At 39.4% G+C, this 15,071-nt stretch overlaps 2 protein-coding genes across 2 annotated transcripts in view; one reads left to right on the forward strand and one right to left on the reverse strand.

The window, feature by feature from the left end:
• Nucleotides 1–15,071, forward strand: part of LOC130665167 (uncharacterized) — an 88,870-nt gene that overhangs the window by 34,755 nt on the left and 39,044 nt on the right. The window contains exon 2 of the mRNA XM_057465459.1: nt 14,662–14,763. Coding sequence (XP_057321442.1) covers nt 14,698–14,763 — 66 coding nt within the window. The 5' untranslated portion in view covers nt 14,662–14,697. The remainder of the gene's footprint in view (nt 1–14,661; nt 14,764–15,071) is intronic.
• On the reverse strand, nt 650–1,420 carry LOC130665946 (uncharacterized). The gene has a single exon (XM_057466576.1). It carries the CDS (start codon nt 1,418–1,420, stop codon nt 650–652), a length of 771 nt encoding a protein of 256 aa, XP_057322559.1.

A 15,071-nucleotide genomic window follows, 5' to 3' on the forward strand; every position in this document is an offset into this window, starting at 1 on the left:
GTTGTTAAGTTGACTGCTCGACAGCAGCATGATAAGTAATAGATGGTCGTTGATTGTGTTGAGTGACTGGACCAAGTAATATCTACCCGAAGATGGTATCTTGAGCGATTGGCAGGCCTTCAGACCTTTTAATGAGTGCATCTTTAATGATAAGACCATAATGATCGGCACCAATGATGATATCAATTGGTCCTGGTCTCATGAACGCTGGATCTGCCAATTGTAGTTGTTTGTATTGGTCCCAGTTGAGTGTATTGAGTGCAACAGCTGGTAGTTGAGTAGTAAGAGCACCTGGTATATGAGCACGGATGATGACTGAGTCGTTTGAATGCCTAGATGAAAGCTTGAGTGCGACTTGACCTTTAGTTCTACCAGCATTGGCAACACCAATACCAATAATCTGGATAGATGAGTGAGTGCGTTTAAGTTTGAGTGAATTTATTAATGAATCTGAAACAAACGATAATTCGGAACCTGGATCCAGCAATATGCGTACTGGATGAGTACTTAACTTGGTGATCGAGTCCACTAGGCATGTTGCGAGTAAAATTGCTGGGCGATAACTGCGAGTAAGATCAGTGCCAGACGTGTTGAGTGCAATTGAGTTTAGTTGAGCGTCGCTCGAGTCGTCATGTGGAAGCAGACGTCTTTATTGAGTGCTTTTAGCGGCTGAGCTAGATGTTTTTTGAGTGCTTTTGAGTCCTGGGTGTATCATGGCGTGGTGTTTCTGTTGGCACACCTTACACAGGAATGGCGAGTTGCAAGCATCAGGTAGATGATGCCCTAAACAATTCTCGCAAAGCCGCTTGTCAACAACGACTTGAGTGCGTTGAGCATTAGTGAGTCCCAAGAATTGAGTGCATCTCACAATAAAGTGATCTCCTTTGCACAAATCACAGGGATATTGTGCAGGAGGGAATACCTTCTTGGGAGGCTTCTTGAGTGCAGCAGATGAGTTCGTGGCTGGAGCTTCAGTTTCAGATGAGTGCGAGTTGGAAACAGCAGCAGCAGAGTATGACGCTGGTTTACCAGATGAGCGTGGTGGTTTTGATGCCTGTTCCACCCATTCTTGAGCACGAGCACGACTGACTAAAAAGTCATTGAGCGATTTGAGTGATGGGTATTCAGTGGAAGCACCCATTTTGTTCTCCCAGAGCTCCCGGTTGTGTGAGTCCAGTTTAGATATGATCAACTGCGTAAGCAGCGGATTCATATCTGAGTTCAGTTGTACCCCGAGTGCGTTGAGTGCGTTGATTACCTCTGAAACTGTGTTCAGAAGGTAATTGAGCTGCTCAGATGAGCGTGAAGTGAGCGCATGCATGTTCAGGAGCTTGTCCAATTGAGCACCGATGAGTAGGCGAGGGTTGTTGTACCTCTCCTTGAGCTGATTCCACGCAGGTACAAATTGGTCGTCGCACATTTGTACACTGGAGAGGCTGAGTGCGGCTTGTCCTTGCAGACAGCTCTTCAGGTACTAAAGCCGTTGAACTGGAGCAAGTTCTTGAGCATTTATCACCATTGAGGTGAATGACTCCCTGAATTCAGGCCAGTTCTCGTAGCGCCCATCGAACTTGGGAATTGCGAGTGCTGGCAGATGAGTTGGAGCTCGGGTTGAGGCACAACAGCTGGAACTGGGATAGAGTTGATATGTGCGATGAGTCTACCTTTAGCGTTAATATACGACCGGTACACCAAATCGTATACTCTGTCCTTGACGTATGAGCTCTCCAAGAATTCCTTGGTGCAGGTGAGTGCTAGTGAGTCGTGAGTGAGGTTGAACTGGTGCCATTCACCCTCGAGTAACTCAAGACGAGATTTGAGCTGATCCAAGCCGTCGGAAATGGTGAGTGTAGCCGCCAAAGCTTCCCAGTCTGAGAATGCTTTGAGGCGTGAGTGCTGGCTGATGACTTTCAGCTCGAGTGCTGGAGAAATCGCTGATTTCCTTGGAGTGCGCTTGAGTTTCTGCTTAGACTGGTCTCCCTCGCTGGGGTTCACAGTCTTGGTGGCGCTGGAGTCACTGAGGACTTGAGTGTCGCCGACGTTGATCGCTGGATTGAAGTGTGGGTCCGTGGAGGTACCTTCAGGAACCTCTGAGTGCTGCGGGTCCTTTGAAAGTCCCTTCTTCTTCTCATCATCCGCCATAGTGAGCTCCTTGACCTGTGAATGAGTTTATATGAGTACAGCTGCCCAATGATGATGCTACCGACACAACCAACCAACCATCCAGCTCGAAGGACCATAAAATAATGTAATAATAATAAAATAAATGCACGCCAGGACTAGTTGGTGGTTAGGATGTTGGAAGAATACGCTTATTTAAAATTATAACAATATTTTTATTTGTCACAGCACAAAATATCACTGGGTCACGAATTAAATAGTTGATTTAATGTATCAATACTGTTAAATGTTGAGACAAATCGCTTATTATCTTCGCGATTTTCACCAGCAGCCACCAGAATTCGCGGGTTGAACCCTGGCTTAGGCTGGCCTCTACGAAATTTTTATTTATGCTGGACAGAGCAGTGGGCTGGGGTTCTTGCAAAGCAAAAGACCCGCACTTATTCAAGACCGGCAACGTATCAAAAGTTTATCAACTTACCTCACGGCTTATTATATTATTATAGATGGTATTATTATTCTAGAGTATTTTATTAATAATCAAATTACTACTTGTAACTCAATTTAGAATAGTTAAATCAAACTTTTAGGCACTCTTACCAGCAATATAGGATAGGGATAGAATAAGGTGGTGAATAATATAGGGAATTTATCAGGATAATATGCAATTTTATTGCCAATCGTAACAAATTCAACTACTTACAATTAAATTCCTTCAAAGTACAATATTGGTCCTGGTTGGAATGCCGGGTGCCAATCAGTGGCTACGTGGAAGCACGCCAATTAATACACTGATTTTATTATTTAATTTATGATATTATTACCGCGAATATATCGCCGGTAACGTATAATATTTTAAATATGCTTGAGTTTAATTATAATTAATTACTAATAAACAGTACAAAGAAAGAATACTAGGTTGCAAGTTAATTGCCCGGAAAATTATGCAGTTTACAGAATATAAAATATTGCAAGTATAATAGTTAATAACGTATGAACGTTAACGGATCCAGGATCGAAGTGGTGACGGATAATTTTTGGGCATCGGGCTCGCCTCCTGACTGTCCCCACCTCTTCCTAACGGCATGCGTCAACGTAAGGGGTTGTCATGTGACCACGGCACTATGACATGTGACATTAGACGGCAACGAGACGGAAAAAAAGCGGGAACCGCAAGGCTGAAGGCGACGAAGACAATTCACATTGTCTCAATCCCCCCCACCAAGCCAAGGTTACCCTTTTGGATTTCCGTCTAGGTTGTCCGACAATAATAATGCATAAAAAAAAATTATTAACTTTAAATTGTTTACAGTGGTGCGAATCGATCGCCCAAAATTGCAAGTTACTTGACAGTATGTAAACAAAAAATTTTTAATTGCAGGAATACTGCCAGATATTAATTAAAAGAAACATTGCTGGTCAATCACCAGTATTGCAAGTGAATTGCCAGTTAAAAGTAAAAGAACATTGCTGGTCAATCACCAGTATTGCAAGTGAATTGCCAGTTTGAAATTTTTATATTAAAAAAAAGATCGCAGCCGTTAGGGGTATTATGACCAAATTTTCCAGCCCAGCCCCCCTAATCTCACGCCTACCTCGATCCTGGGACTTCGACCTGGATCTGCAATCTTTCTAACCAAAAAAATAGAATTCAAAATATTTATTATTTTTTTTTTTTTTTTTTTTTTTTGCTTAAAATAATTGTAGATGATAACATAATTTTTAAATCTTTATGTTCCACAGCCTTTGGGCTGTAAAAAAAGAATAATAATTTTTCTGCTGCCAACTGCTACAGGACTCGGAGCTGTAATTGAAAATTATTACAATTGGCAACAATAATAAAATGAATCAATGAGATGAATATGATTAAGTGTATGTATTTTATTTAGATCTACAATCTAAATCGGTAACGTAGTAGAGTAAAATATTTTTAATCGGTCTTCTTAACAGCTCGTAGATGACTTCGATGAAACTGCTCAATTTCTTCTCGGGTGTATTTCGTTGAAATCCAATCCTTATACCCTGGGTATCTTCGGTTGCAGGAATTACAGTGAGGGTCAAATAGCTGGACTGGGACACCACAGCCTTGACAACGTCCCCGAAGATAGTCCTTATACTGTTTATCGTGAGGACGGAAGCACGTTGCCGTTGTTACTTGGTCCTGATAACACACATGACACATGTCAGGCCGCCATGGTAACCGACATTCGGCAATTTTATGATCCCGTTGCCGACAGTTTTGACACGCATTAGTTATGTACAACGACTGAGCTTGTGTCGTTACTGTTTGTGTCCAGGATTCTCTCAGTTCCATGTGACATATACGGGGTTTGACGGTGACGCAGATCTTCTCAATAGCCTTGCAGAAGGTAGCAAAATCCATGAAGTGGATACCGTTGTGAATTACAACCTGTTGTGATGTATCCGTAGCAGCTGCTGTAGAGTTCGATGGTAGAGTAGAGTTAAGGCCAGACAAGAATTGCTTGTATGCCTCTTTCGGTGGCAGTGAGACTTCATATCTTGGAGCTGGAGTGGTCTGCGAGTACGGTAACGAATTGGCGAACGTTACCATTTGGATCTTGGTCTTAATATCCTTGGAAATAGCACCAGAAGCTTTCAGTGTCGTTACTTCCTTCTCAGTCAACTCTTGGCGGGCCATTCTCCGGGCAAGCAGTGATGATGGTGGAAATCTGGCATTTTCTGGTAATGGACGTTGATATGCGCCGTCACGGATTTTAATACCAGGATTTGGACCACACGCTGAGGATTGTTGAGCCAGTAACGGTAAAACTGATTTATTATTTGGAGTGGTACCAATATCATATTCTGCCTTGGCTGGAGTAGAAGGTATGGCCGGTGTCTGTGTTGATTGACAACTGATTTCTTTGGTAATCAGTGGTGTTGGTACGGTGACGGCTTGAAGCTTCTGCAAAAGCACTTCTGGGCTTGGCAGCTTCAGTTCAGAGATCATCTGCTGACTCTGCTGGACTTGCTCCGATAACTGTTGAAGATGAGCCGTAAGATGCTTGGTGGTATTTGGTTCTGGAGCAGTTGGAGATACTTTTAAAGACTCCAACTGTGTTTTGAGTTCAGCCACTTGTTCGGTGTTGGTTTGGACCACTATTTGCAGATCTTCGAGTCTCTCATCGATTCGCTCCATCCACTGAGTATCGAACCTTGATATTCCGGATGATGTTGACGTGACCGTGGGACGTTGACTGGTGGCACGGTCAATACGAGCATGTAATTTACTAAATTCCTCTTTCATAAATTTAGTAAGTGTCTCGAACATTGCTGACGTAGGAGTTGTAGTACTCGGTACGTATAGTACAGATGATGGCCGACCAAACTCGATGCCAGTAGTTGTTTGCCATGGCGGCAACGGATTTTGGGACCCAGCAAATGATGTTGATCCAGTTGACCATGTTGGTGATGGTGTGATTGCCGTTGTGATAACCGGTACAGCCGGTGACGAGATTGGCGATGTCGTTGCAGTGGTAGATGGTAATTCCGATGTAAATGCGGATGCGGTGTCTAATGAAAGTGATAATGAGACAGGTGATGATGAGACTGGATGAGTAGATGGTGTTTCTGACTCGGATATTTCACCCTCAGACTCCTGAAGTGAAACTTCAGTATCCGAGTCTCCGAGTAACTTGACTTTCATGATGAGTGATCTGGAATATATAGATAATAATCAGTTACGTCTTCGAGACCGTCTGGGAATTTTTAAGTCATTGTAATAATATGTGCCAATATCGTTACCGGCATTATCTTGTAATTTAACTACTAGAGGACTTAAAATTTTAGATACAATGGCGGGTCCCGAATATTTCGGTGCTAATTTAGCACTGTAACCATCTACTTTTTTACTCAATTTTTTATTTAAGTAGTAAACTTCATCACCGACTTTTAAATCTATTGGAGTATCAGAGAATTTTTGTTTATTTTGTTTACGCGTACGTTCCCGAGCTTTCAACATATTTTGCTCAACAAAATGTCTTAATTCGATCGCACGGTCCATTCGGGCTTGCCAAACGGTAACGTCAGATACGTCTAGATTTTCAAGAGGATCGGTATCGTTAATCAGTCGTGCGTCACGTCCGTGATTTAAATAAAATGGTGACACTCCTAAGGCAGTGTGTACCGAGGTATTGTACGCGAATTTTAAATCATCGAGATGTTCATCCCAATCTTTTTGATTTTGACTTGTAAACGCGACAATCATAGGTTTAATTGTGCGATTACAGCGTTCAACGGGATTTGCACAGGGGTGACCGATAGGGGTTGGTGTAAATTTTATGTTAAATTGACTAATTAAATTAATTATGTCTTTATTTATAAATTCTTTGCCATTATCTGAGATAATTTGACAAGGAGGGCCCCAATGATTAAAAACAGCCGTTAGGTGATGTTTTATAATTTTACCCGATTGTTGTTTCAAAGGGAAAATTTCGAGATAGCGAGTGTACAAATCTTCGATAACGAGAGCATATTGGTTCCCCATAGTTGAACGAGTATATGGGCCGATGGTGTCAATCGAGATAATGGACCAAGGTTGGGTTGGTGGTCTCGTGCCGATATATCCTTGCGGTTTTGTCTGATCACTTTTGGTCGTTATACAAGTCTCACAAGCTGAGACGTAAGATGCCACGTCTTTAAACATTCCTGGCCAGTAAAAATTATCCCGTGTCCGTTGGTAAGTTTTATCGATCCCGAGATGGCCTGATTGTGCTTCGCAGTGAGCTTTCTCGATAGCTGGACGAATTTCTGGCTCAGTTAAGACAATTTTCCAAGGATTTAATTCACCGAGTATTTCCTTGACAGCTAGTGGACGGTAAAAATACAATTTATCATTCTCATATTTCCACTCACGGTAATTGTCCGGATATTTTTGGACAACGCGGACTTTTTCATCATACCAAGCGGAATTTTGCGCAATTACGCACAGCGATGGAGAATTAGAATCTGAAACGAGTAAATTGGCAGTCTCTGGTTCTTCATATCGACGTGAAAGCGCGTCTGGAGCTTCATTCTGCGTACCCCGATAGTGAACAACTTCGATATCGTAAGCAGAAATGTCAATAGCCCACCTGGCTAATCTACCTGCAGGATCTTTTAGCGAGTGAAGCCATTTTAATGCAGAATGATCAGTATAAACCGTGACTGGTAAACCCTCGATGTAACCGCGTAGTTTCCGTAAAGACCATACAACAGCAAGACATTCTTTCTCTGTTGTTGTGTAATTTATTTCAGCTTTATTTAAAGGTCGACTCAGACAGATAATTAAATTTTCTCGATCAAGTTCTGGATCATACTGAGTTAAAACAGAACCTAATCCAGTGTTGCTAGCATCAGTATATAAACGATACGGTAGATCTGGATGAGGTAATGACAGTGTTGCAGCCTTTAACAAAGCCTCTTTCGTTTCAACGAAAGCCTTCTCTTCAACATCTGTCCATTCCCAAGGAACTCGAGTACTTGTCAGCTTGTTCAAAGGACCTTGAACTTGTGCGACATTTTTAAGATGTTTATGGTACCAGTTAACTAATCCATTAAATCTTCGCAGTTCCTTACGGTTGGTAGGCCGTTTATAGTCTGCGATCGGTTCTAATCGAGCTGGATCGGGTTTCAAACCCTTTTCATTGATGATAAAGCCCAGAAAATGAACTTCAGAGCATCCAAAATGACTTTTTTCTTCATTCATTTTTATTCCAGCCTTGCGGAAGCTTTCGAAGACAGCTTGAAGAAGAATTTTATGTTCTTTTAAGTCATCGCTGATAATTATCCAGTCATCGAGATAAGCAAAAATTTTATTTTCAGCTTCAATGTGAGAAAATTGTGTTTTTAATGACTCAACAATTTCTCGTCGTACCGTATCCGAGACTTCTTGATAAGTACTGGGGGCATTTGTGAGACCAAACGGCATCCGGACCCATTCAAAAAGACCTCGTCCATCTACGCAAAATGCTGTATATTGACGGCTATTTGGCTCAACTAAAACATGATGAAAGGCATCACTGACATCAAGTACTGAAATTACTTTAGCACCCTGCAGACTCGACAAAATACGGTGCATGATCGGTAACGGATAAGCAGATTTTTTCGTGACTTTATTTAATGGCCGGTAATCAATGCACATGCGCCAGGTATTATTTTTCTTCGGTACCATTACCGGCGAACATGCCCAAGCACTATTCGAAGGCTGAATATAACCCTTCGCAAGTAATTCATCTACTTTATCATGCATCGCTTTCATTACTGGAGGACTTCTACGATAAGGTTTGGTACGCACCGGAGTATCATCGGTTAGTTCGATTCGATGTTGAACCACGTGTGTTAAACCCAACGGAACTTGTTTGTTTTTCCCAAATTCGGTTGTTAAAAAATTTTCGAGATCATCACGTTCAGCTGAGGATAATGCATTCAACGTTGCGAGATTAGTGAATCCGGACCGAGAGAAAAATGAATGAAGTACATTACTGGTATTTAATTTCCAAGTATTTTCCTTGGAATTTACTTGAATATCTGCTAGCTGCCAGAAATCAAGACCAAGAATAACTGGAGTAGATAATTCAGATAAGACACTCAACCAAGTAATGATATCGTGACCGTCAAGTTTTATTTTAAATGGCGCTCCACCACGTGTTTGCGTGGACTTGGAGTTAGCCATTGTTACCCCATGAGTGCTAGTGGGATCAGGTGTGAGGTCTTGCAATTGATATTCTTTGATTTGTTCATAAGCAATCTCAGAAATATAGCTGCGCTCACTCCCACTGTCCAGTAATGCTTCCAATTCATATTTACCGATAGAAATTTTAGCAATCATGCGACTGACTGTCGAAGGTGCTTTAAGACTCGCTGAAGACGTCATGAGACTGTAATAATTATCATTACTGAGCATCGGCAGTAATGTACTTTGTTTAGTGTCTGCATTCAGTGATATCGTGAATTTTGGGGCATAAGCAATTTCTTCACTGGAGTCAGAGCGATACTCATCGATCTCTGAGTCATATAAAGGACTAGCATCCTCTCTTAGATCACAGAGAGGAGTATCGTCTGCATCTGAGTCATTCTCGAGATTTAAGACCGTTTGCCGTTGCCGTTTTTCAATTAATGACTTTTCGATTGAAACTTTTGGTCGATTTTTATTAATGTTATTTTTAAAATTACGCGACGGGTTTATGGATTTTTTAATTTTAGATTTTAAAGTTTTTATCGGATTTTTAAATTTTGGTGTTTTGACATGTAGAATTTGCTGTGACGCTTCAGAACTCGTTTCCCAATTGGACTCTCCATCTGCCGGCTTGTCAATAATTTGATCGAGAGAAGTTGTAAAGTCAATTAAATCAACGTTGAGATTTTCCGAAACGTGACCGACTGATTTTGGAGCATCTGCAGCAATAGGATAATTTAGAAAGAATTTCCCATTACTGATCATGAATTCAGGGGCATCAGGATTTAATTTAGACAACTCAGGTGTGACGTTACCGATTTCACTCGATTTATCCGAATTTTTAATTGACACAGAGGCCCTGGTAACGTGATTGGTGTCTACCAGGGCACTTACTCGTTTTTTGGAGATGAGGGACGAGAACGAAGGGGCAATCCCGCCTTGATACGCAATTCATCCGTTACTGGACCACAACAAACCTCAGCAACGTGACCAATTCTCCCACAACGACCGCAGACAGGAGCTTTTGGTGTAAAATTCGATGATACTGGGATTGAACTGACTTTTCCCGGTGACGTATTTACAGTAGCCTGATCTAGCTTTTCTAAGATGGTTTTCATCATAGACTCAAAGTTACTTAATAAGGTGGAAGACTCAGAATTTAAATTTTTATTAGATGAATCTAACTGTGCTGGATTTTGAGGGTATTTAGAATTATGAAAATTTTTATTGTTGTTAAAATTATTATTTCTATTAAAATTGTTGTTTCTATTAAAATTATTACGGTTAGAATTGTTAGTTGCAAAATTATTATTACCGGGTGAAGTGGACGGCTGTAAAGTCTCGATACTGTTTAGTTGATCGGATTCTGAGTCTTTGATGGAATTTAATTGTATACGCGTTTTAATTCTACTGTTATTTTCTTTAGAAGTTTTGAAATAAGGGTTCAACGCATCAGCTGTTGGCTGCCAAGCACTAACCCGTGTATACAATTCTGCGTACGTCATTATTGTCGTATCCGAGAATTTTTGTAAAAAGTGAGGGTTGAATCGCGAAACTATGATTCGAATTTGTTTAGCCTGCGGTAACGGATCTTCGAGCTTTGCAAAAGCACTTTGCATGCGATTAATAAATGCAACTCCTGTCTCGTCGTTGCTTTGTTTAGCCGAGTAAATCCCCTGCAACACTGCCTCATCTGTTTGCTGAACCTGCCAAATCTTAAAAAACTCTTTGAAAGCCGCCCAGCTATGAAATAAACCTTCATTTTCATAGTACCACTCTAGTACGTCGCCGCTAAGGGTGTTGGTTACCACTGCCTGAAAATTTTCGAAGGAAATGTCGTTGCTGACCATCCGCTGCTCGATTATTTTTAAATATTTCTTTGCGTCAATTGGAGAAGTTCGATCACGAGAAGGAAACGAAATATTCCAAGATTTTACGAGGCGACTAAGATCATATAACCGCATAGAATTAGAACCACTCGTGTTTGAATTTCCCGCTGGAACTGTGTATGTATTACACCATGCTGACTGCTGTGCTGGTGGATATGAGGGTCGTGAGTACATGGGCGCGTATGCTGGTATGTTATTACCATTGTGTGATTGTATGTTTGTGCATGGAAGTGAGGGCTGAAAGTTCATATGCGGTGGTAACATTTGAATTGGTGGTGGGATCATCGGGTGCGCGTACGGTTCACGCGCAGGTAAACTCGGCATGGTGAACTGCTGCCCGCTCGCTTGCGTTGCCGGGATAAATGCGTGTGAGTGTATATTCATGTGAGTATTAGAGAGGGGGTTTGCTGCCTGTGACGTCACAGTAGCAGCAGGAAATAATTCTCTCGGCATCAAAATACTTGACGCATTTGACTGAAAATTCGGGGGTGGTAGTTGTGCACCCGGGGGTCGTAAAACCGTACTCGAAATCCGAAGCAAATGTTGACGTTCGGCTTGCAGGGCTTCAATTTCTGTTCGTAGTCCCGAAACTACGTTTTGTAATACGGCGACGGAGGTCGTATTTTGAGCTTCAGAAATTGGCGCAACCCCACTAACGTTGTGAGGGTTAACATTAACGTTACCGGTCGCACTGGTAGTCGAAACATTATGATTATGATTTACAGGGTGACTTTGGGTACATATAGTACTGTTGTGGAAATCATTGTTTGGCATTAGGTTGGCGAGATCGTCCATTGCACTCGTACTTGCAATTGCCGCGCCCGATGTAGTAGGGAAATGTAAAAGATCAACGGGGTTGTTAGCGGAGGTAACCGAAGGAAGTGACTGCGGGATCGGTGTCCTTTGTAATGTCATGATTCGACAAAAAGTTTTTCGAAAATAACTTCTTTGCAGGAATAATATATCAAGATTTTATTATCGATTTTATTATTTAATCCAAACTAATCAGATTATAAATAAATTTATTTCAGCAACCGTTATCAAAATAGAATTTAATTCAAAGCTGTAAAGATTATTTATTTATTGAATAATTAGTAATTTATTTTGGCTATTACAATACTTGATGACTAATAAATTATTATTTATTGCTGCAAAGATTTTATTTGAAATTTGTTTAATTATTTTGTCGAGCAAAAGATATTTTATTTTAAACCGGAAACGTTTGTAATCTTTTGTATCAGAAAGAAAGTTATTTACTGCGGACAAAATTTTATTTTAAAATTTTAAGTATTTATTTTATTATTTACTTTAGGTTGTCTTTATACTTGAGTAGAGACTGTAAGCTGTAAAGCAAATAAATACTAATGTCTCGTGTTACGACGCGTATAGCTAGTATATGCTCAAGGTTACAACGCACGAAAATCTGATGGAACAAAACCGGCACACAATATTACAATGACAGTTTCTAAATAATTTATAATAAATAAATAAATAGGATTAATAAATAAATAAATAGGGGAAGTAATTAAATATTTTATGAAATTAGATGAATAATGAATGATGGAAAATAATGAAGATGAATGTAGGGAATAAAATTTTTAATACTGGTAAGAAATTTAATTGGTGAATAGAAATTTTGGTAAAGATTTCAAGAAAAGCCGTGAGAAAAATTAATAAAATTTTTCGTTGCCGATTTGAACTACTGCAAAGTCCCTGTTCGAGCGCCAGTTGAGACAAATCGCTTATTATCTTCGCGATTTTCACCAGCAGCCACCAGAATTCGCGGGTTGAACCCTGGCTTAGGCTGGCCTCTACGAAATTTTTATTTATGCTGGACAGAGCAGTGGGCTGGGGTTCTTGCAAAGCAAAAGACCCGCACTTATTCAAGACCGGCAACGTATCAAAAGTTTATCAACTTACCTCACGGCTTATTATATTATTATAGATGGTATTATTATTCTAGAGTATTTTATTAATAATCAAATTACTACTTGTAACTCAATTTAGAATAGTTAAATCAAACTTTTAGGCACTCTTACCAGCAATATAGGATAGGGATAGAATAAGGTGGTGAATAATATAGGGAATTTATCAGGATAATATGCAATTTTATTGCCAATCGTAACAAATTCAACTACTTACAATTAAATTCCTTCAAAGTACAATATTGGTCCTGGTTGGAATGCCGGGTGCCAATCAGTGGCTACGTGGAAGCACGCCAATTAATACACTGATTTTATTATTTAATTTATGATATTATTACCGCGAATATATCGCCGGTAACGTATAATATTTTAAATATGCTTGAGTTTAATTATAATTAATTACTAATAAACAGTACAAAGAAAGAATACTAGGTTGCAAGTTAATTGCCCGGAAAATTATGCAGTTTACAGAATATAAAATATTGCAAGTATAATAGTTAATAACGTATGAACGTTAACGGATCCAGGATCGAAGTGGTGACGGATAATTTTTGGGCATCGGGCTCGCCTCCTGACTGTCCCCACCTCTTCCTAACGGCATGCGTCAACGTAAGGGGTTGTCATGTGACCACGGCACTATGACATGTGACATTAGACGGCAACGAGACGGAAAAAAAGCGGGAACCGCAAGGCTGAAGGCGACGAAGACAATTCACATTGTCTCAATGTCTGAGCTCATGAATACGTAAGTGATTGAATACAAATTATTGAATTGAGCTTGAGTAAATAAATGAATCAAAATAATTAAGTTGAGTTTAATTGAACACTGAGTTGATCGCAAAAATGTCAGAATGAAAAGTAACATGAAATCGGAGGTTACCGAGCGAAGTTAATTATTGAACACATTAATTACTATTTTTAATAGCACTGAATGCATAACTAATTTAGTTATTGAGTTTTAATAATAATGATCACTTAATTTAATTGAATTTAATGAGCTCATAATAAATTACACTGATTTTAATTTTCTTTGTTGAACACGTGGTAGCATGAGTGCAGAGGCTACTGAGCGAAAAATAACGTTTAATTTAATTGAGAAATTGAGCATAATGATAATTAAGTAAATAATAAAACTGAGTCTTTTATTTTGATGAACACTTGAATTAATTTATAAACGAGTAATTTAGCACCTGTACGAATTTCCGTTGAATTAACCTCCTCAGGAACAGGTTTTAGATCACTGGAATGCTTGATGTTTTTATTATTTATTTTCTGAGCTCCGGTGCTCGCAATTATAAAAATAATTATATTTTTATAGAGAGTTATGAACCCTTAATGTAATTAATTAATTACTTTTATTTATTTACTCAAGATGAGTGCAAATTTAATTGATTATAAAAAACACGTGGTGTCACTTGAAATTATATGAACTCAAGAATAATGGCGTCGGTCTTCTTGACACGAGGCAAGGAATTCATACGTGCATGCGTCACACTGCGCAAGTCAAGTTTTAATTGCCAGACACTAGGCCCCAGTAGGTGCTGCCTCTACTTGCCGGAAGTGCAACTACATTCAAATTTGAATGTAGTTGTGATTACGCAACACTTGTAATTGCGAATATGATACTAATACTTCCACAGAGAGGTATGAAACTATAGAATTAATCTGTAAGTAATATTCTAATTTCGGTTGGAAATGCGACTCAATCCAGTTAAAATTGGAAAGTCGGAAAGTTGGAAAATAACATTTAAAACAAGAAATTGTATGCTTCAACCCTATTAAAATTTTTAATCGGAATCGTATTATTTATTGATTCTATACTATTCGATTTGTTTAATGATTTTAATTAAGTTGTGGAGGGGATTAAATTGGGATACGATATTTTATTTGTTTCAAATGAAAATTTCAAATTGAGTTGGATAACATTTGAAAAGAAATCCGCTTAATTTCAACGTTTGTTGAAATTATTGTTTTTCCAGAACTTGTAAAGTTTATTTTCTTAAAGTGTGCAATGATTTACTGAAATAACAATTGATTTATTTTTTGTTAGATTCTTGAAGTCAATGAAATTAGCAGTAAAACGAAGATGAAGCCATCTAGAAAGTGTGCTATCTGTCAAGCATCTGGAATTTTAGAAAAAAATCATAGTTTCGTGAGTTAAAAAAATTAAAAATCATAGCTATTTAAGCTATAAGCTAGATAAGTGGAAAATCATGGAATGTTTCATTTCCGGAATAAGTCGGAAAGGTACATTGTGTTACAGGATCATGAGAAAATTAGTGCCTGGATTGTAGATCAGGCCCTAGCGGTTTCGAGGACCCGGCGTAAACTCGCATTTTATGCGAAGTTTACGCGGAGTACTCTCTTTTTTGGAGTTTGATTGGGGCATTTTATACGTATATGCGGTGTTTCAGCTGCGTAAACGCCGGGTATAGTGTGCAGTTACGACGTAAGATTTCG

Source organism: Microplitis mediator, chromosome 3 (genome assembly GCF_029852145.1).
Source record: "Microplitis mediator isolate UGA2020A chromosome 3, iyMicMedi2.1, whole genome shotgun sequence".
In the NCBI taxonomy this organism is placed as follows: domain Eukaryota; kingdom Metazoa; phylum Arthropoda; class Insecta; order Hymenoptera; family Braconidae; genus Microplitis; species Microplitis mediator.